This window comes from Capra hircus, chromosome 28, assembly GCF_001704415.2.
Source record: "Capra hircus breed San Clemente chromosome 28, ASM170441v1, whole genome shotgun sequence".
Classification (NCBI taxonomy): Eukaryota; Metazoa; Chordata; class Mammalia; order Artiodactyla; family Bovidae; genus Capra; species Capra hircus.
This window is the reverse complement of record NC_030835.1, coordinates 17,715,311-17,735,716: the sequence shown is the minus strand read 5'-3', so window position 1 is coordinate 17,735,716 and position 20,406 is coordinate 17,715,311. Positions and strand designations below refer to the sequence as shown.

The window sequence follows — 20,406 nt, the reverse complement described above, 5'->3', positions numbered from 1 at the left end:
ATGTCTGTGATCCAGCCTGGTGCGTGAATGGGTGGGGCCGCTGCCCAAGGCAGTGTGCAAAGTCTGCAGAGTTGGAGAAGGAGGTGGGGCTGGATGGTGATGCCATGTGGGGCGATGGGCTGGGGTGTGATTTCTACTGTGAGCTGGCTGCATGATCGTGAGCAAGTCAGGACCTCTCTGAATATTGGTTTTATCATCTATAAAAGAGAGATAATATCTGCTTCATAGGTGGTGTGTGGGGAATTGAGTTAGTTCTTGTCTGTGAAAGCGCTTGATAAGCCATGAGGAAGAGAAGTGTATCAGCTATCTTATCACCACAATATTCCTGCATTCAAAACCAAACCAAAGAGGCATTAAACAACCATTGACTTAGCTCCAGTTCTGCAGGCTGGCAGTGGAGACCTGGCTTAGCTGGAGGGTGGTTCTGCTGCCAGCTGTGCTCCCAGATGTGTGTGTGGGCAGCTGTGTGTGTCAGTTGGATAGCTGTTCTTTTGGGGGTTGGTTGCCAGTCAGCTGGGATACCAGGGCAACTGGGCCACCTCTCTCTCTCTCCTAGAAGGCTAGTCCATGCTGGTTCATGTGGAGCCAGAAAAGGTCCAGGGGAAAGAGCAGAAGCATGCAAGGCCTCGTAAGGCCCAGGCTTGGAGCTGAACACGGTTGCTTCTGCCACATTTCTGTTTGCCACAGCAAGTCAGAAGACCAGCCCAGGTTCAAGATGTGGGGAAATAAACTTGACCTCTTGAAGGAATGAACTGCAAAGGCACATTGCACAGAGCGTAGATACAGAGAGGTGTAACCATTGGGACATTTGTGTAATCTGTTTATCCTAAGCACCCTGATTGTAAATGAGACCCCAGCTCCATCCTTCTGCCCCTCAAAGGTGACTCTGTTAGACCCCTCTCCTCGGCAGTAGCACTATGGACTGTGGGGTCAGAGCAGGTCTGGGCTGGGCTTTTTATGTGGAGTTTCTCTGGGGAGGATGGTGGAATTGGGCCAATCCAAGGAAACCACATCCTGAAGACCCCAGGGTGATAGTAATCACTTCAAGCAATCACACCCAGTAAGCCAAACAGAAACATATTTACAGAACACATATAACTAACTACTAAGGGCAGGACAGGTAGGGTATCATTTGTTGTGGCGACAGGGAGGGACTCAGTTTTTTTATGTGGCAACCCCTCTGTACCTGCACCTAGCTTCAGAGTGAATCATCTTCTTGGTCATCTCTCCAATAGCATTTAAAGATGTGTTTGATTACAAGTAACAGAAGCTCGAATATGGATTCATAAATAAGTGAGAATACATTTTTATCACATAACAGCAATTCTGCAGAGAATTACAAACTTTGATTTTGTGCTCAGTGATGTCAGAACTAATGTTTCCCTTATGGTTGCAACATGGTTGCTATAGCTCCAGCCATCATGTCAGCATTCAGGCATAAAATAACAAAAAAAGAAAAAAACAAAGAGCCGTGCAAGCAATTTCTGCCTTTTTATCAGGAAAGCACAAAATTTTCTGGAACTATTCTCGAGTTCTCTTGTGACTCATTGGCCAGAAGAGGTACTCAGGGGCACCCTAGCTGTAAGGAGGTTGGAGAAAATGAGGGACAGGATTGTTGGGATTGGCTTATTACTTGGAGGCCACATATAACACTGTCTCAAATAAAAGTAGGGCTCTGTTCACAAGAAGGAGATGGGCAGCTCAGCATTTGTCATGCTGCTCTTCTTCATCCTGACCTAGGCCAGTGCACACACCACTCTCATGCCCACTCCCCATGCTTCCCCACACCCCACAGTCCTAGAGTTTCCCGGGGAGGCAGTAGGTGAGACTCATAATATTCTAAGACCCTGAGTTGGGGGGGCAACATCTGGTTTCCTTTTGGTCCCAGGAAGAAATGAGAATTTGAGAAATGTGAAATCACCCTAGCCACATTTAACCACCCAAAATGAGTGGGCTACTCCCCAAGCAGTCCCCACAGAACTTGGGGCTGGTCCCCATGGTCAGAAGTTTCATCTGTTGACCATACCCTCTGTAGAGATCCATCCGAGCCCAGTGGAGACCCACAGGCACTGCCTCCTCAGACACACAGAGCATTCTGGCCGTCCTTGAAGCAGGTCTCAGCCTGTTCCAGCTCCCTGGTAGGAGTGTGGGAATTTGGGTGGTGAGAAATGCAGGCTCCTTTTGTCTACCCTCCTCATCCTGGTCATCACTAACTCTGCTCCCAGAAAACACCTTCAGGATGACCAAGTTTAGGGATGGGGTGTATGCACATGTGTGTATATGGCTCCTGGGCCAATATCGTAATAGCCAAACAGCATCAAGTACCAGCTGGGGAAACATTTCTAGGAGAAAACTTTTAAGTCAAAATGAATCCATCCCTTCAAGTTTTTTTCTGCTGCTTCATGTTGCGAAAAGATCACTTTTGACTTGATATTTTTTTGGCAACACCACAGTAAAGAAATGCAGGGATCGCAGGAGCATTGTTGAGAACTTAGCCCTGGACCATGTTTGCTCAGCTATTCAGCCAGCCAGCATTCCCTGAATACCCACTCTGTGCCAGGCCCCAGAGATACAGAGACGAAGCCAGTGTGCCACAGTGAAGTGCAGCGAGTAAGGGAGACAGTGAGGCCAAGGTGTAGGTGGGGCCTTGGGGAAGGCTTCCTGGGGGCAGGTGACACCTGGGCTGTCTAGTCGAAGGTCACAGTTAGCACAACAAAGGGGGGAAGCATATTCTGGATCTGGGCATCAACCCGAACAAAGGCCTCAGAGCAAGTGATAATCCAGGGCGGGTCCGGGGAGCCGCAGGTGGTCTAGACCCAGGGCAGCATTCAGAGCCCAGAGCAGGGCTCTCTGTCTACATATTCTCCCCATGATGTGTCTGCGGCAGGCCCCAAGGGCTGGTGCCAATGCTTTCTCAGACATCCCCTTCACTCCCTCCTGCCCCAGCTAAGTTAGAACCCTGTAGCCACTGCCTCCAGCTCCCCAGAATTGGCATTTGTCTCCAAGGAGTGCTGGACCCTTGAAGATTTGCTGCCACTGACCAGACTGTCACGTCTGGACTATGAACCTGCCAGGGTCATGAGTGCCCCCAAGCCAAAGGTGACCAGTGAAGGGGCCTTCTCTGCTATTTTGCAGATTTCTCTGGAGGAGAGTTAGGATCATTCCAGCCTCTCCTAGGCCAACCAGAGCCCCAAGAAGCCTCGGACAAGCCATCTCAAAGTTTCAGGAAAGGCCACCATGGTTTAACAGGGTACATACATCTGTCTAAAGACACCCATCAGACCCACATGTAGTCCTCTTGTTCCCACCTATAATTATCTGCCTGGTTCAAGCCAGCCCTCAGAGGTAGCATAGGACCAACCTTCCTGTTGGACAAGAGCAAGTTAGAGTTATTAATTCATTATTTCATTCGTTCATTCAACACTAAATATGTGCCAGGCCTATAAGTCAGAGATGGGTTGGACACAGCTCTGCCCTCACAGAGCTTACAGTTAGTGGGGGGAAAATAGACACGTAACCGAGAGCTGACAACCCTCAGATGTGACAGAGTGCTAGAAGTTCAGAGACAGGAGCCATGGAAGGCGCTGGACAAGGCATTTGCCTCCATGTCTTAAAGGATAAGGCTTCCTAAGCAGGAAGGTGGGATTTGGCTACAAAGTCTCCCTAAAACCAAGAGAAATCCTATATGCAAGCCCTCCCGTCTCTTCTTTTCTCCCTGGGCTCTCCTCCACCCATTTCCTGAGAGCAGAGCTTTCCTACAAACAGCCAAGGCCATCCCCACCCCGCTCTCAGCCCCGTATCATCCAGAGCTCAGAACAGCTGGGCTGCAAGGGGCATCCGGGCCACCAGGCCGGTCACACAATGGTGTACCACCCAGCAAGGGAAGTCATCGTACAGCCTCAGTCCCCAGCCTTGCTCCAGGCCACAGGCAGGCCGGCCAGGCTTGGGGGAGGGATCTGAGTGGCCGTCAGGAGGCCTCTGCGAGAGGAAGGGCTGGGCCAGGGAGGAAGGACGGGAGGCAACTGGGAGGTCAGAAGCTGAGCCCCAGCCACAATGGCACATTGGCAGGGGGATGGGGAGAGGGAGGTTCTGAGGGGACCTTCCTGCTGTACGAATCACAGCCAGAGGTCAGACAGTCCCAGATAACCAGCCCTGGCTTCTCAGGCTGGTGGGGACCTGCAGAAGACACCTGTTTAGGCAGAAAGACAGGACATCTCCCACCACTTCTGGTACGAGAGCTGCCAGCAATGGCCCCACAAAAGTCTGTGAGTGGGGAATGCTGCTCTTGTCAGCTCACCTCGTATTTTTAAGGCCCAGGGCGCCCAGGGCCTTTATTAAACTTGGATCCTGCTGCTGTTTATGAAGCCTGCTTCCCTTTGCTCAAGCTCAGGAAAATGCCAACCCAGCCCCTTCCCCGTGCTGCACGCCAAGTAAGCCAGCCTTCTCTGGCCCAGCCTGATTCAAGCCAGGCCCTTCCTGTAGCCCTGCTTCTCGAGAATGTTCTGCAGTTGCCCAAATGCTACACAAGCAACTGGCTCAGTTCCTCCGGGAGACCCTGAGGCTCTGTGGGTAGACAAATTCCTACCTTCCCCATTCCCCGCCCACGAGCAAGTGGGTGCACAGGCTGCCGTGCCCCCTGGGAGTCATGTGGCTTCAGGGCTGCCAGGCAGGAAGGGGAGAGAAAAGACTGATGTGGAAGGAGTGGAGCCATGGGCTTGTGGGCACAGGCTCATCCCCCGGGCCTGGTGTGCACAGTAAGCAAGTCCAAGTCCTGGCCTGTAAGGTGACTTGCTTCGGTGCAGAGAAAGGAGCACAGGACTGGGAATCAGGAGACGCAGACTTCAGTCCTGGTTCCACATTCAGTTGTGACATGACACAAACCTTTTGGAACCTCAGTTTTCCTGTGCATTAAATGGAACAATAAAACCTTCCTGGGTTTTCTGTGGGAGCAGGGAGTGAGTAGGAACCAAAGAAGTCATAACACCTGAGAAAGTGTTTTGGAAAACCCCGAGTATTATCACAGAAGAGCAAAGATACAGAACACATACTGCCCTTCCCTATCCTGTGCCCAAGGCAGGCATCGGTAGCGGATGTCAGCACTTTCCCATTGAACTATATTGATACTTGAGAATCCCAGGAAGCCATACCAAGAGATCAGAATTGCAAAACAAAGTAAAACCCATGTCCCTTGGCCTGCAAAAGCTCAGGGCACCATTGCTGTTGAGGAGATTCCACGAGGCCCAGACGAAGCTGCAGGAAACTAGAGCCAGTCTGAGTGGTCCAGAGAACGGAACCCTGGCATCCTGCTTCAGCCCATCACCCAGTGGCTACGTTTCGGTCATGAGCTCTGCAACAGGGTCCAAAGGGCAGGCTGTTATGGGACCCCTGCCCTAGAACTGCAGAACAGTTCCCTAACCTCCAAAACAGTTAGGGAAACACAGGGGCCATGCAGGAGAGGCAGCCATGCAGCGGGTACGGTCCCAGTGGAGGACTGGATGGGCAGCGCTTCTGATGGGCTGGGACGGAAGTTCATCTGAGCTGTGAGTATCAGCTTCTTAAGTGCCCTTTGCACCTAGCAGCCTGGCTGCCATCCCCAGTTCCTCTTTCCACCACTGTTATTCCCTTTGAGTTCCCTGAGCAAATCTTAGCCCAGCCCCCAGCACAATTAGGCCAGCCCTGTCAGCTCGAGCTGACACCCGGAAGGCCTCTTCCAGGAGGCAGGGCACCAGTGCCCCAGCCAGGGTGGAGGGTGACAAGGCCTCTGCAGCCCCCGATTCCTGCACCACAGAGCACTCCCTGAAGAAGGTGATGCGTTAGCTCCTCTGTCCCAGGTTGCTACGTGTAGGAGGGAGCTCTGGCCAGGCAGGAGCCACAGTGTCCCCAGGGCTGGTCTTCTGAGCAGGGCCCCCAGGGGTTCCTGCATACCCACCCTAGTCTAACACCACAGACTCCCAGGCAGGGCGCCCCTGATCCAACAGCAGCATCTCCAGTGGTCTCTGCAGTGTGTTTTCAGAGAGGGTCAGTCTCATTCCCTTCATCTCTCACTTGCAGGAAATACAGGCAGGAGATCTTTACTAAATGTGAGCATCGAGAAAGAGGTTACAGGCCCCATAATTCCTGATACCTCTCTTAACAATGACTTAGTGCCTAAAAACAAATTTCCCTCCCAGGGCTCCTCCCAGCTCCCTAAAGGCAGGCACCGTGCTCTGGCTCCCCCATTCTGTTCCCCACCCCTTCAGCCCACAGGCATCTCCAGAGGCACTGCCACCCGAGGCGAGCGCAGAGGGACAGCCCGGGTACCCTGCCTTTCCCCACAGCACTGGGGTAGCAGGGAGTGCTTTTAGGGTTGCTAGGGACAGGATGTGTTGTCGTGGATGAAGATGGAGGCTGGAGCTCAGAGTAAATTTCGCTGAAAACAGGAAACCACGAAGCTATACGTTCACTAGTAAGTGTCCAGAGACGAGCTCGAGGCCACGCAGGAGGAAGCTGGGGAGGAAGTGTGGTGTCTTTCTACTCCAGGGCCTCCTCCCTTCTCCACACAGCGGCAGGTGGGCCTGGGGTCTGGCAGCCAAATTCTTAGAAGTTGTCTCTGCCTTGAGGTCAGAGATGAGGTTTGGGCCAGGCCAGCCTCCCCACCAGGCAGGAACATTCTTTCTGAACTGGGGGATGAGGAGTCTAGTCTGTGGGCTTGTCCTTCAACCCCAGGGGTAGCCTGGCCCTGCCTTGAGCAAGTATTACCCTGCCCATCCCTGCCCCTGGGACCCCACAAGCTGTGAAGAGAGCACCCTCTCTTTGTGGCAGCTGGCACTGAGTGTCCACAGCAGCAAAGAAAACAGGAGTGGACCCCCAGGGACAAAGCAGGAGCCAGGGTTCAGTGTTCTGGCCACTGGAGGCGTCAGTGCAGTCTTGAGGCCCAAGCCCCCTGTACAGCTCAGGGCCCACGCTGGCCCACAGCCTTGGACCTGAGAAGGGAGCTCCGTGGCTCCAGGTGCAGGCCCGGGGCTCATTGCTGCTGCTCCTCTCCCATCCCCATCCCAGCCAGGGGGAGCATCTCCCTGCCTGCTGGGCCATTATCCTGGCCAGAAGCCCGGGCTCTCAGCACCCAGGCCCAGCTCAGCAGAGCCAGTGTAGGCTGCTGGCAGACGAATGCCCAGTTGAAATGACACGCTCCACAGGGCAGTGCCCAGGGTGCCTGTCTAGTTCAAATGGCCCCACCACCCATTTTCACCCCACAGGGTACAGAGATTCCCTCCCCACTCCTCTCCGCGCTTTAAAACTCTTTAATTGAAATTCCACAAAGGATTCCCCTCCTATTTGTATATAAAGACAAACCTGGGTCATGCCTGAAGCAGGAGATGGAAGCAGAGGGTCTAGGGCAGAGCAGGCCCAGACTTTCTGTGGACACGCCCGCTCCTCCCACCCAACAGGGTCCCGCTGCCCTGATGGCTCAGTGGAGAGTGACTGGAACAGAGGTCCTCGAAGACTGGGGGTGGCGGTGGAGGGCTCCCTGGGCCTCAGGCACCTCAGAAGCAGAGTAGGGATTTCAACCCAGCTCTTACAATCTGTCCGTGGGGTTTTTACACTGTCACCCACGTAGTTTTTAATAGCACCCCCTCTTCACACTGAAAAGTCGTCATAGTTTGGGCAGTACATTATGTGGTCACCAGCTCTCCTGACCACAGGGAGAGGGGGAGGAGCCCTCTCCTCTGAACCTTCCCAGCAGGCCCACGCCCCCCGCCAGCCCACTCTCCCTCCACTCACCACTATGGCGGGCGGCAGTACAACCTCTGACCTGGCTCCCATTACCCAAGATGCCAGTTGGCTCACAGTGGTCACCGTGCCCCAGGGTGTACTTCCTGTTTTGGGGCTTCCGGCCAGTGCATTCTGGGGACCCAGAGTACAGGCAGTGGGAACCCCAGATTTGTTTAACCAGTTGATAGCCCCTCAGAGAGTCTGCTGGTTAGAAGGCAGCCAGGTCAGGCAGGCCTAGCCCCAGAGCCTCATGATTACAAAGAGTGAGTCTGATGGATGAGCAGTCTCAGGCGGGAATGGGGAGCCAGGCCCACCGCAGTGGGAAGAGTCTCTGCACACCTTGTGTCTCGGGCCTGGAGGGTGGCACTGGGAGGTCTGCCCAGTGCGCATCTATACTCTCAGGTCTCAGGGCTTATGTCCCAGAGAGAGAGAGGCTGCCACGGGAGCTGGCAGTCCTGGGGCTTTGAGAACAGAGGTCATCTGGCATCAGTAGCTGGTGAATTTCAGGTCCCTGGGGTGGGATCCAAGCCTCTCACCATCCTTGAGAGAGGGGCTGGACTGTCCAACACCTTCTCCCTTCTGCCATCCAGAGAGGTGGAAGATCTGGCCATCAGGGGTATTTCAAAGAGTCTGAGCTTACAGCTTGGAGGGAAGAAACCAGGGCCAAAGGGACCAGTAAGAGGGCCAGCCCTGGCTCAAATGCCCCTGCCCCAGGCCCAGCCACAACTACCCACGGGCCCCCAGCTGGTTTAGACGGCCTCAGAATTTGGGGAGTCAGGGACAGGGTCTGCAAAAGAAAGGAAAAGCAGAGTGAAGGGGGGCTCCTCTATCTGTCATCCCCACCCCCACCCCCGCCGCAATCCCACACTCTGAGGCTGTGAGGATTCCCAGGAAGGTGGGGAGTGTGGCCGGTACACTGCCGGTCACAGCAATGTTAGGGAAGAGAAGCACTCACCTAGGGAGGGGAAGAAGACATCCCCAGGGCCCGGTGGAGACAGAGGAGTGTTGGGCTCAGACAGCAGGTGCCGCCCAGACTCAGAAGGCTGCCGCTGGGCCATGTAGGACAGGGGCTGCCTGGGCTTGGCCTCCAGCATCCCATGGGAAGGTGGAGAGGTCTCAAAGCCAGGGTTTTCAATTCCTTGAATGTTGTTGCTGGAGAAGCAGGATAGGAGGTCATGCGTGCTGCCTGGGCTAGGCCTCTGACCTCCCACCTGGCCTGCCTCACTTCTCTCCCCTCACCTCCCCACCCTTCCCCTCACCTGCCTTCCCACCCTAGGCCTCGGAAGCATCTCCTAGCAGGAAGGGAGGCTCCAGGGCCAGGGAGGAAAAGCTGGGCTGCACTCCCCACCTGCCCTGAGCTGAGGGCATTTGACCATCTGTCCCCAGGCCCAGGAAAGAAGCCCCAGGTAAGAGCGGCTCTAGGACTCTGGCTTCTTGAATCAGGAGACAAGTCTCTCTTTGGTCAGTAGAATTAATGGCCTTAGGACTGATTGTCCCCACAGCTTGTCTTGAGCTAAAGGGAGACCTTCTTCCTCCCTAGGAGTGAGACAACCTCTGAGGACCGCTCTAATTCTGAGATGCTAGCAGGATCTAGCTAGGACTTCCTGTGACCTGTCTTAAATATTATCCCTTTCAGACACCAGGGAGGAGCTCTGAATTTGGTGTTACATGTACTGGGGCCAAGTTTCTGAGCATGTCCTGTTCCCAAGGATGCCCTCCATGCCAGGCCCAATGCCAGCTTCCTGCCCAGGGCACACCACACACACTCCCCATCCACTCCATCCCCAAGCTGCCCTCCCCACTACCACGACATCTGAGCTAGGTCAGCCTCTGCCCTTGTGACCTGACTGCTTTCTCCTTGGGGTGCCCTGCACTCCTTGGGGCCTCAACTCCACATGTGCTGACCTCCTTTGCATGTTTCAGGGTCTGCCTGGGTTCAGCTGCTTCCTCCCCTTCCCCACCCCAGCTGACCACTGAGGCCCAAAGGTGGGTGCATTGCTCATCCAAGCAGCGCTGGAGCCAGCCGGCTGGGTGAGGGGTGGCAGGGCAAACAGCCAGTCGGCACAGATGGCAGATGGCAAATGCTCTTCTAACCAGCTGTGCCAGGCAGCTAAACCGGGGCCCTACTGCATGGACATACCTCCTTCCTGATAGCTGGCCCAGAGTGCAGGGAGGACCAGGAAGTCCATATCTGTGTTCTCAGCCCCATTGTGATATAAGCAGTGACCAGAGAGGAGAGGGGAAAGAACCTAGTGGAGTCAGGAGAATCAGTCTGTCCTGGCTATAAAGTTCGCCCAACCCCTTCCGCATTAACTGCTGTATAAGAAGCTGGGTGTAGATAGATACTGCCCAGCAGAGACCACAGCCCAGGGAAGGCAAGGAGAGAGGCTGCCAGACTTTGACTGGGATGGCACAGTTGTGGCAAGTGTCCGCAGGACGGTCTCCATGGGCCTTACCTGTCCATCCGCACCAGTTCCTGGGCACCTGGGGACAGACAGAGCAGCTGGTCACAGAGGGAAGGCTTTCCCAGACAGCATCCTGGCCCTCGCTGGCAGACACCCCTCGGGAATGGGAATGAACCTGGGCAGGGCCGTGCTCAGCCCCGGATCCCACTTCTGCTCCCTCAAGAAGCCAGGAGGTCAGTGTTGTGTGTCTACCCAGCAGGTGGGGGCCTTGCTCAGCGGCCCGTGTTGACCCATGATAAATCAAGCTTGGGATGCATTTGACAAGCGTGTGGGGCAGCTAGGAAACCAAAGGCAGCGGTGGTGATGTTAGGCACTCAGGATCAGCCAGAGGCCTGGCTCCTGAACTGTTGTTCCCTGTGCGGCCATTTGTCACGTTCTGGTCGTCAGCCATGATTTACTGGGCAGGAGTGTTGCAAGGTCAGTTCCTAATTAGAGTTCCTGGTCCCCTCTGTTCTGTCCTCTGCATTGCCTAATAGGGTCATCATCTCTCAGAGGAACCCTGGAGGGCCTGAGACTTCATCAGTTCTCAGCCGGGCTACCACTCTCTACCCTGCAGTCAAGCTGCTGCCACCCGGCCCCGCTGTGGAGGTTCCCCATCCCACAAACCAGATGCAGCTACCCCAACTTCCCTCTTTCTGGCAGCTCCCCACGTACTCCCACAGACCCTTCTTGTTTTTTTTGAAGAGTTTTGCTGCGCATTACGATGGGGAAACAAGTGGTGGGGGAGGGGCGCAACAACAGAGTACCCACGGGAAGTTGCATACAAGTTCCTGAAATCCCGCGGTATCGGAATCAGGGCTGCTTGTTTACCAGGGCGATTCTGTGTGGGAAGTTGCATACAAGTTCCTGAAATCTCGTGGTATCGGAATCAGGGCTGCTTGTTTACCAGGGCGACTCTGTGGAGCTTCCTGCAGGCCTCTGCCTTCCTTCAGCTCATCCTCTCCTCTGCCCTTGAAGAAACCAAGTCTGCCTGATACTAGGGAGGCTGCCGGGCCCATGGGCCTCTGTGGCACCCTGCCTGCCTCAGTGCCCCCAGCACTTTGTTGCTGTTGCTCAGTCCTCAGCCATATCCGATTCTGCGACCCCATGGGCTGCAGCTCGCCAGGCTTCCCTGTCCTTCACTATCTCCCAGAGCTTGCTCAGAATCATGTCCATCGAGTCAGTGATGCCATCCATCTCATCCTCTGTCGTCTTCTCCTGCCTTCAATATTCCCCAGCATCAGGGTCTTTTCCAGTGAGTAAGTCCTTCGCATCAGATGGCCAAAGTATTGGAGCTTCAGCTTCAGCATCAGTCCTTCCAATGAATAGTCAGGATTGATTTCCTTTAGGATGGACTGGTTGGATCTCCTTGCACTCCAAGGGACTCTCAAGAGTCTTCTCCAGCACCACAGCTCAAAAGCATCAATTTTTTGACACTCAACCCTCTTTATGGTCCAGCTCTCACATCCATACATGACTACTGGAAAACCATAGCTTTAACTAGACGGACGTTTGTCGGCAAAGCAGTATCTCTGCTTCTTAATACACTGTCTAGGTTTGTCATAGCTTTTCTTCCAAGGAGCAAGCATCTTTTAATTTAATTTAATTTCCCAAGCCTTGCTCTTTCTCTTCTTTCTGAGTGTGGCTTACTCCCAAGCACTCCCTCCATGCCCAGCTCTGTGGCAGCACCCTGCCTGGAGCACACCACACACAGTCCTATCTCTGAGCCACCACCCGTGCTCCAGGCCACTCAGCCTCTACCCTGGGGCCATACTCCTGCTGTGTCCCAGGTGACTTCTGCTGCCATAATTCCATCAGCTGCTTCTGTAAAATCTGGATCAAGAAAAATGACCCGAATCTCCACTTGCTCTCCATTTCATACCTGGTTTTTCTAGAATCGTCCCCTCTGGCATCACGTGTGTCTGTCTCTAAACCTTCAACCACATAAGTCTTTTTTTGGAGAGGACAGAGGACTGGCCTCAAAAATATTTATTAGGAGATAAATGACTGATACCTTCCTGTTACTGCATGTATTAAATCTGGGGATAAGATGCTATGAAGAAAATGGAATTTGTTTAGAGTTTCCGAAGGCGTGCTCGTCATTGGTCATGGCATAGCCCTGGCTGGCCCACCGCACCCCCTCGAGCTTTCTTTCACTTCAGGTTTTCAGCGCCCAGCTCATCTGTCCCTTCTCTGTGAAGCTCTCAGTCTGCAGGTCTCCCAGTACCTGCAGCAGGAGATACTGGGGGCTGACCCCAGGCTGCCCGTGTCCTCAGGACACGGCCACAGCGTTCCGGCCTGGGGGTGTCCCCTCTCTGGTTTTCCTTCCTCCTGCCTGGGACACAGGCAGAGCCCTGGCCCAACCCCTGGGGGCCCCCGTGAGGATCAGTAGTGCCTCTCCCCGGCCCCGCGCCCGCCTCTGCCGGGAATTTGTTTTCCCAGTTCCTGGGGGCTTCCTGGTGGCTCAGAGGGTAAAGCAATGCGGGAGACCTGGGTTCAGTTCCTGGGTCAGGAAGATCCTCTAGAGAAGAAAATGGCAACCCACTCCAGGATTCTTGCCTGGAAAACCCCATGGACAGAGAAGCCTGGTGGGCCACAGTCCGTGGGGTCACAAAGAGTCGGAGACGACTAAGTAGCTTCACTTTCAGTTTCCTGTTCCCTGATGGAGGCGGACCTACGGTCTGGAGTAAGAGGGGACAGAGAGCACCTCCTTTGCTGGGAGCCAAGCCTGCCTGAGCACGGCCCCTCCTCATCCCTTCCCCACCTCCATGGAAGCACTCCACAGATGAGCAGGAGCTGAGGGCGGCTCTGTAGCCACGCCTCTGCCTGGTTCATCTGCTGGGTTCCTCTTTCTGCTCCAGATCTCTTCACCTTCCCCAACCCTGGGGTGTTTGTGTAGATAAACTGTGGTAGGCTTTGTGAGAGGAATAGGGCCTCCTGAGGGGTGGGGGAGAGTGACCCACTGAAGAGGGACAGAGGGATGTCCAGTTGTTCCAGTCCAGCCAAAGCCCCCTCAGCTACCTCCTGCTGCAGACAGCAGGGGCAGGGGGCGGTGCGGAGGGCTCCTGCTCTAGGAGGGCTGAGGCTGGCCGAGGCTTGTGGGTGGAGTCGAAGGAAGGGCAAAGGGCACTGTCACCCGAAGAGACAAGTGAAAAGGCATCACAGCTGGAAACCTGGCTCCACCACGTGCTCATAAGTGGTTCCTTGAGGGAGCTCCTTAGCTGCTCTGTGCCTCAGTTTGCCCAGCTTTAAAACGGAGCCAGTAGTAAGACTAGACTCTGTTAGGAGGAGCACATGAGCGAATGTACATAGCAGACTGGACATGGTACCTGGCACAGCAATCCTGCTAGTTAGGGGTCCTCAGCTACGATGCTCATGCGGAGTGTTTTTATTATGCGGTGGAACTATGCTCCCTGAAAACCACTGAGTTGAAAAGCTTTGAGTCTGAGTCTTACTCACTAAGTTTTATAACATTTGGTTAGTTATTTAACCCTGCTGATCTTAGGTTTGTGACCTGTAAAAGGAAAGAGTTGAATCGAGTTATCTCGAAGATCCCTCCCAGTTCTGATAATCCAAAGGTCATTTTGTCCCAACTGTTGCTACAGAGACAAACCCACCTATATGTTAAAGCAGGTCCCCCAGCAATCTCCAAGTGACACCGCTTTCATAAACAAGTTTCAGCTACTCCATAAGACTGCTCGTTCATTCAACAGATCCCTGTTGAGTATGAAGCCAGCACTGCCAGGGGCCAGTGGGTCCCCTCCTCTCCACCACGGAGCCCAGCTCTTATCTCTTGAAGAGCAGAACTGGGTCAGCCTTTTGCCTTGGCTCTTCCCTGTGGCTGAGCGGGACACTGGGGCAGGTCACTCACTCCCCACCTAGCCCAGGCAGACGGGGATACTCACGGCGGTTGGAGGCCACCTGCCTTTGCTTGTAGACCAGGAGCAGGATGAGGGGGAGGCAGAGAATACCCACAATGCAGGCGCTCGTAGCCAGAGCAGCAGCCGTGATGCCTGAATGGACAGAGAGGCAGCCAAGTCAGGCCCCATTCCCATTACTCCTCCTGAGGGAAACTGAGGCCCAGAGAGGGAAGGCCCAGCAGGATGGGGGCCCACCTTCACCCAGGCCCCACAGCTAGACCCGCAGCGACCTGCAGAGGCGTGGAAGGTCTGGGAACCCCAAGAGGGCCAGAGCACCCAGGAATCAGGCCAGGCGCTTACGGCTGAGGCAGCTACAGGGGAGAAAGAGAAGGGGCCTCCTCACAGCCTGCAGGAAACATCTCAGCCACCTGGGACAGGTGGTTGCTCCCTGAAGAGGAGAGCAGGCCCTTCACAGGCCCCATGTCACAGAGCTCAAGGTCGAAGGAAGCCCGAGAGATAAAAAACTTGTGCAAACAGAGGAGTGGCAATAACTACACAACGAGAATGTAGTGAGTGCCGTTGAGCCGTACCCTTAAAAATGGTTAAAATGGCAATTTTATGTTATCTATGTTCTATCACAATGAAAAATGAATGAATGAAAAGCCCTGTTTATCCCCTGAGAGACCCCTTGGCTCCAGGACAGGGCCTCTAAAAGTGATCTCACATGTACAGTTCACGGGGAAACATCTTGGGGCAGGAACTAGGGAAATGTGAATGCTTGTCCAATTTAAATGTTTTTAAGCTTTCGAAATTACACGCACACAAATTTACAAGTTTTTTTTTTTAATTCAACATTTTCTTTCTCCACCTGTGCCTGGGCCCCCTCCAGAGACATAATCTAGATACATTCTCCGCATGTATAGCATATATGGGATCACGTGACAACTGGTTTTCCCACTTAGCACAGCTTGGACACCGAGATCTAGCTGTATTGGCACAGAGATCTAGCTCATTCCGCCTAGGGCTTATCACAGGGCTCACCTAAGTTTATTGAAACAGTCCCCTACTGGTGCATATGTAGGTTGCTTCCATTTCTCAGCATAACTAATAATGTAGCAACGAACTTGTATAGGCATCTTTGCTCACTCAGACAAGTACATCACTACATAAAACCTAGTAGTGAAAGTGCTGAGCCAAAGAGTATGTGTATTTTTTTTTTTAGGCTATTGCTAAATTGTCCTGCAAAAAAAAAAAATAGTTGTACCACTTCATGGTCCCATCCACAGCATGGGAGGTTTTATTTGAGTCCATCTGCTGACTCCAGGAGTTTAGCTGGGAACAGACGTGCCCTCAGAACCACAACCAGCATAAATGCTTTTCCTTCCCAATTTTAGCCCTTCCCTCTGACAAAAAAAACAATGGGGTAGAATACCTTGTCACAGCGTCAGCTTGGCCCTGGGAGCTTTGGGGAGGTGAACGGGCTCATTGTTGCCTTTGCACTACTTATTTGGGTATAAAGGCTTGTTTTTTTATCTCATTGTATTACTGAACAACCCGACAGTGTAAACAAGCTTTCAGAGAGTTTGTTCAGACCTCGGAAGAGAAAAAGCTGTTTTCGGGTGCTTTAGAAGTACCCGCTGGTACAGGGACAGTTGCTCTGTTGTTACAAAGCAAGTTCAGCTCCACATTAAAGCAGGCTCCCCACATATCTTAGCGAGGCTGCACTTTGATGCAGAGTACTGAAAGTAAAACATTTTATAATTCAGACATCTGAGTATCTCTGAACTCCATCACAGGACCTTATTGTGGGCACTGAGAAAACGGCTGCAAAGCACCCTTCTCTGGTCATCAAAGCAGGTGTCCTCCAGACTGGCGTTAAGCAGCGTACGGTGTAGCCAGTTGGTGACCACTGAGCATCTTGACCCAACCTCTCTCCTGACTGTGGTCCCCAAGCAAAGACTCCCTCTCTTTGGCCCCTCTAGGGGATCAGGTCTTGGTTTCCTTATAGCCTGGGCTGGGAGTTGAGGCTAGGCCCAGGGAGCAGGGTTTGGCTGGAGTTTTGTGGGCCAGCTGCCCTCTGAGACCATGGGCTCCTCTGCAGAGCGCAGCCTCGCTGCAGCTCCCCACACCATCCCCCATGTGTGGCCAGTACCTGGGGTAGAGTTGGGGAGGTGTCTGGTCCTGTAGCCATCCAGAGGCAGGCTCACGCCGAGAAGGTGATCAGGCACTGGCAGAGGCAGCTGCCCAGCCAGCACCAAGCAGTGTGCCAGGCCCTTACAGAGCGGGGTAGGATAGAAGGGGCTCAGCCTGCCCAGCGAGGCTTTGTCCAGGGCCTGTCAGTACCCAAGGGTGTTTACGGAGGAAGGAGTTCAGCAGGACTGCCTGGTTCCGGGGAGGGGGCTGGATGAAAGCATACATCTGCTGTGCTGCGGGGTGGAGAGGTTGCTTCTCGGGGAGATGGGCTGTCCAGCCTCCTGGCGCAGGTTCAGTGAAAAACCACAGCCCCTCAGCAGCTCGGGGCTCCTGGGCTCCTTCGGTACCGGCTTCCTCATCCCACTTCTGTCTTATCACCTCCCCTGCCGCCTCAAGCTGATATGGGGATTTCATGCACCAGCTACCTTCCTCCTCCCCCAAGATATTAGGAAATTGGGGCTGCAGTTTGCTGCTGTCGTTACTGTTCAGTTGCTAAGTCACGTCCAGCTCTTTGCAACCCCGCGGACTGCACTTAGAGAAGGGAAACTAAAGAGCTTCTTGGCTGGAAGCATCATTAACTGATCTGGTACCAAGGCTGGCTGTGGAGCCCCTGTCTTTATAACAGGGACTGGGGTCTTTCCAAACGTAAGTGCAGCAGAGGGCAGGACCCAGCAGTCAGCCCTGGGACCTCCTAAGCACATGGATCACCAGACGAATGTTTCACACTGTTAGAAAACAGGATATGCGTCCACCTGCCATCTACTTGCCATCCTGCCTTGGTACAGGGGAATGGATGAGATGATTTGGGAAGCCAGGCCTAGAACTGCACATTAGAATTAATAATAGCCAACACATACACAGCACTTACTCTGTGCCAGGCATGGTTCTTAGTGCTTTCTTTACACAGAGTACCTCATTTTAGCCTCAGAACAACCTTAAAAGTATACATACAACCATGATCTCCATTTTACAGATGAAAAAACCAAGGCACAGGGAGGTTCAGCAACTTGAGTGATTTCAGGATCTGTGCTCTTAACCACTTCATCACACTGCCTTTCATTAGAATAGACTCAAGTTGCAAATATGGCCAGCTTAGTACTTAGCTTAGGAGAAGGCAATGGCACCCCACTCCAGTACTCTTGCCTGGGAAAGCCTATGAACGGAGGAGCCTGGTGGGCTGCAGTCCATGGGGTCGCTAAGAGTCGGATACGACTGAGCGACTTCCCTTTCACTTTTCACTTTCATGCATTGGAGAAGGAAATGGCAACCCACTCCAGTGTTCTTGCCTGGAGAATCCCAGGGACGGGGGAGCCTGGTGGGCTGCCGTCTATGGGGTCGCACAGAGTCGGACACGACTGAAGTGACTTAGCAGCAGCAGTACTTAGCTTTTTTTTTCTTTTATTAGTTGCCAACAGTTTAAAATTGAGAGCTCAAGTAAAATCTGGACTTCTGACTTTGCTTGAAAATTTAGTGACTCTGGCGACCCTGGGCCCCTCTCCTGGCGTGTGACAGTTGGAACTGCAGGTACAGACTGGCAGCTGGGTTTTCTCCAGTCTCTGCTGCTCCGTACTGCCCTCCCTACCAGCTCCCTGGCCCTGTGAGCGTTCAGTCTTGGACCCCTGACTCAGCACCTTTGATAACATGGGCTGCCTCCCTGCGAGTTGGAAAGGGACACGCGTGCTCCCGCTGCTCAGTGGACACACGGTACCCAGAGAACAGAAGCACTGTCAAAGCACCCACACCCCACCCCAGAGTATAGCTGGGTTTCCTTTCATCTGAGACCACTTCCACCTTAGTGCCAAGACTCCTCACAGCTGTTGTCTCCAGACCGCCAGAACCCAGACTCTGAAAGGGGGCTCCAGCCTTTAAGAAGCTTTCAGATTGACACTTTGCCCCTGCCCTTGACAACTGGGACAGAAGCGAACGTGTGCCTGTGGCCATTAAGAAGCCAATTCCCTGCAGACAGTAGTTCAGGGAAGCAGGGAGCAGAGTGAGGCTGCACATCCCATGACTTGGAGAGGAAGGAATATGTCAAAACCTGAGAGCTGAGGCACCCAGCAAAGGAAGCCTGACCTTCTCTCAGCAGTCAAGTTCTGCCTCACCCTTGGGCTCTCATCCGTCAGACTCCTGGAACTCCCCAGGTGACTTCTGTTCCCTTAACTCCAGCAGCTGCTGCTCTCGAGTCTAGAGCAAGAAAAATGACCCAGATCGCCACTCCCTCTCCGTTTCACACCTGGTTTCTCTGACACTGTCCCCTCTAGCATCTCTTGTCACTGTCTCCAAGACAGCTGACTTTCAGAAAATGAGTGCTTTCCTGAAAATGAATGACTTTCAGAGGGGAGGGCCCCAGTACTCAGGCAGGGTTTGCACACTGAGACCCAGGTTGCTCTGGCTTCTCCTCTTGGCTCTGGGAGACTAAGAACCACTCACTTCATCCATCTGAACCTCAGTTTCTCCATCTGTGAAATGGGAGCAGTGGCAGAGTTGTTCTGCAGGAGCCCCTGGAGGCAGAAGTGGGACTGGGGGGTTGCTCATAGTAGAAGGGGTGATGGGGAAGTGAACACTCAGGGACCCACCAGGTGAGGCTTACCCTGTCCTGTGCACAGCACGTGTGTGCACACATAGTTGTGAGGCTGCTGCATGGGCAGGAAGGGGCTGCCGAGGGTGGGTGTGAGGCGGGGGCGCTCTCCACCCTCCCCAGGGAGCCACCAGTGGAGGAAGTGAGGAAGGCAGCAGCTTGGTGCGAGGCCACACATGAGCTCTGTGGTGTGCAGGCGAAGAGGCTTGTTCTTAGTTTCTTAGTTCCATGTGGGTCTGGCTCAGACCAAAAGTGTGTTCTAATTTTATTCCTGGCTAGTCTGTTTGTTGTTTAAAAAAAAAAAAAAAAAAGAGTAGTTTGAATAGAAAGTCACCATGGCCTTTGAGTGGGGGGTTGGCTTTGGCTGAGCTTCCTGGCTTCAGCTGTGATGGATGTCCTCCTGGAGGGCAGGGAGAAGACCTGCACTTTCGTGTCTCAGGACTTAGGCAGGAACTGGTCCGGACTGGATGCCAAATAAATACTAATGGAGAGAAGGCTGAGGAAGCCAAGAACCCCTCCTGTCAGAAGAGAGGGCACCCCTAAGACATCTCTCCTTTGCTGTCTCCAAGCTGCTGGGTATTCTCACCTGGACTGCTAGTGCCCAGGCATCCCTCGGAGCAATGCCCCTGCCCTCCATGGGCACCTCTGGCCAAACACCAGGGGGCTGACTGCCACCCACCGCCCTGTGCATCCAATCTCCTTCCCCAGCTGTGCGCACCTCACCTCCAGAAGGCGGGGTGAGCAGTGCCAGCTGTGCTTTCCTTGTGGGATGTGTGAATTGAGGCCAGTAATGTCACCTCTCTGGGCCTCTGTTTCCATGAGTGTGCCATGAAGTTGGTGACACCTACTTCACAGGGTTCTTGTAAGAAGCCATTGAGATACCAGTACTTAGAAGGACTTAGCACACTGCCTGAGATATAGTAGGAGCTTCAGGAAAGGTCGTTCTGTTCCCCTGCCTCAGCCTCAGCCTCTCCCTCTGCCCTTTCCACACACATGGAACAAGGTAGAGTCCAAGCCAGGAGGACCCACACACACTGCCCTCCTTCCCATGTGGCAGAGGAGTGGTCCCCACTGAAAACAAGGTCGGCAGCCTGTGGCACCCAGTATCTATCATGGGGGCACTTGGCCCAAGGTCACTGCCAGGGCACAGCCTCACCCAAGAGTCAGGGGTAGGACTCAGAAGCCAGCTTCCTCAAACTTCAGGCCTTAGAAGGGGCGTGGGCTTCTGGGGGCTGCAGCCCAATGGCTCAGGTGAAGGAGGAAGCAAAAGGGAGGGGCGGCAGCAACAGAGGAGGAATGGGGTTCCGTGGGCTTGGGGTGATGAGGTCAGAGTTCAGAATGAGGTCTGGGTCCAGGGTAAGGACAGAGAAGAACAGAGACTCCAGAGGAGCCAAGAGGTGGTTCCTTACTTTCACTCTCGTTGGAGGAGGGTGGGTACGCGATGCACTTGGATAGTGTTTCTTCGCCTGTGGGAGCAGAGAGAAGGGTCATTAAGTGGGCGTCAGACCCTGGCAGCCAGGAAGACTTGTCCAGGCTGGTGTGCCCTGCTCCTGTCACAGATACCTTTGCTCGTGTCCCC

The 20,406-nt window shown here is 53.8% G+C and overlaps 2 protein-coding genes across 3 annotated transcripts in view; one reads left to right on the top strand and one right to left on the bottom strand.

Annotated features, from left to right (window-relative positions):
* The window catches only part of CDH23 (cadherin related 23), a 431,691-nt gene that overhangs the window by 354,402 nt on the left and 56,883 nt on the right, over positions 1 to 20,406 (top strand). The gene's annotated exons all lie outside the window — the stretch shown is intronic.
* The window catches only part of C28H10orf54 (chromosome 28 C10orf54 homolog), a 31,206-nt gene continuing 12,090 nt past the window's right edge, over positions 1,291 to 20,406 (bottom strand). For both annotated transcript variants that reach the window (XM_013975632.2, XM_005699167.3), the window contains exons 3-7: positions 20,237 to 20,293; positions 14,102 to 14,209; positions 10,209 to 10,236; positions 8,708 to 8,904; positions 1,291 to 8,539 (exon numbers count right to left, since the gene is read on the bottom strand). In XM_013975632.2, the coding sequence (XP_013831086.1) occupies positions 8,502 to 8,539; positions 8,708 to 8,904; positions 10,209 to 10,236; positions 14,102 to 14,209; positions 20,237 to 20,293 (428 nt within the window). In that variant the 3' untranslated portion in view covers positions 1,291 to 8,501. The remainder of the gene's footprint in view (positions 8,540 to 8,707; positions 8,905 to 10,208; positions 10,237 to 14,101; positions 14,210 to 20,236; positions 20,294 to 20,406) is intronic.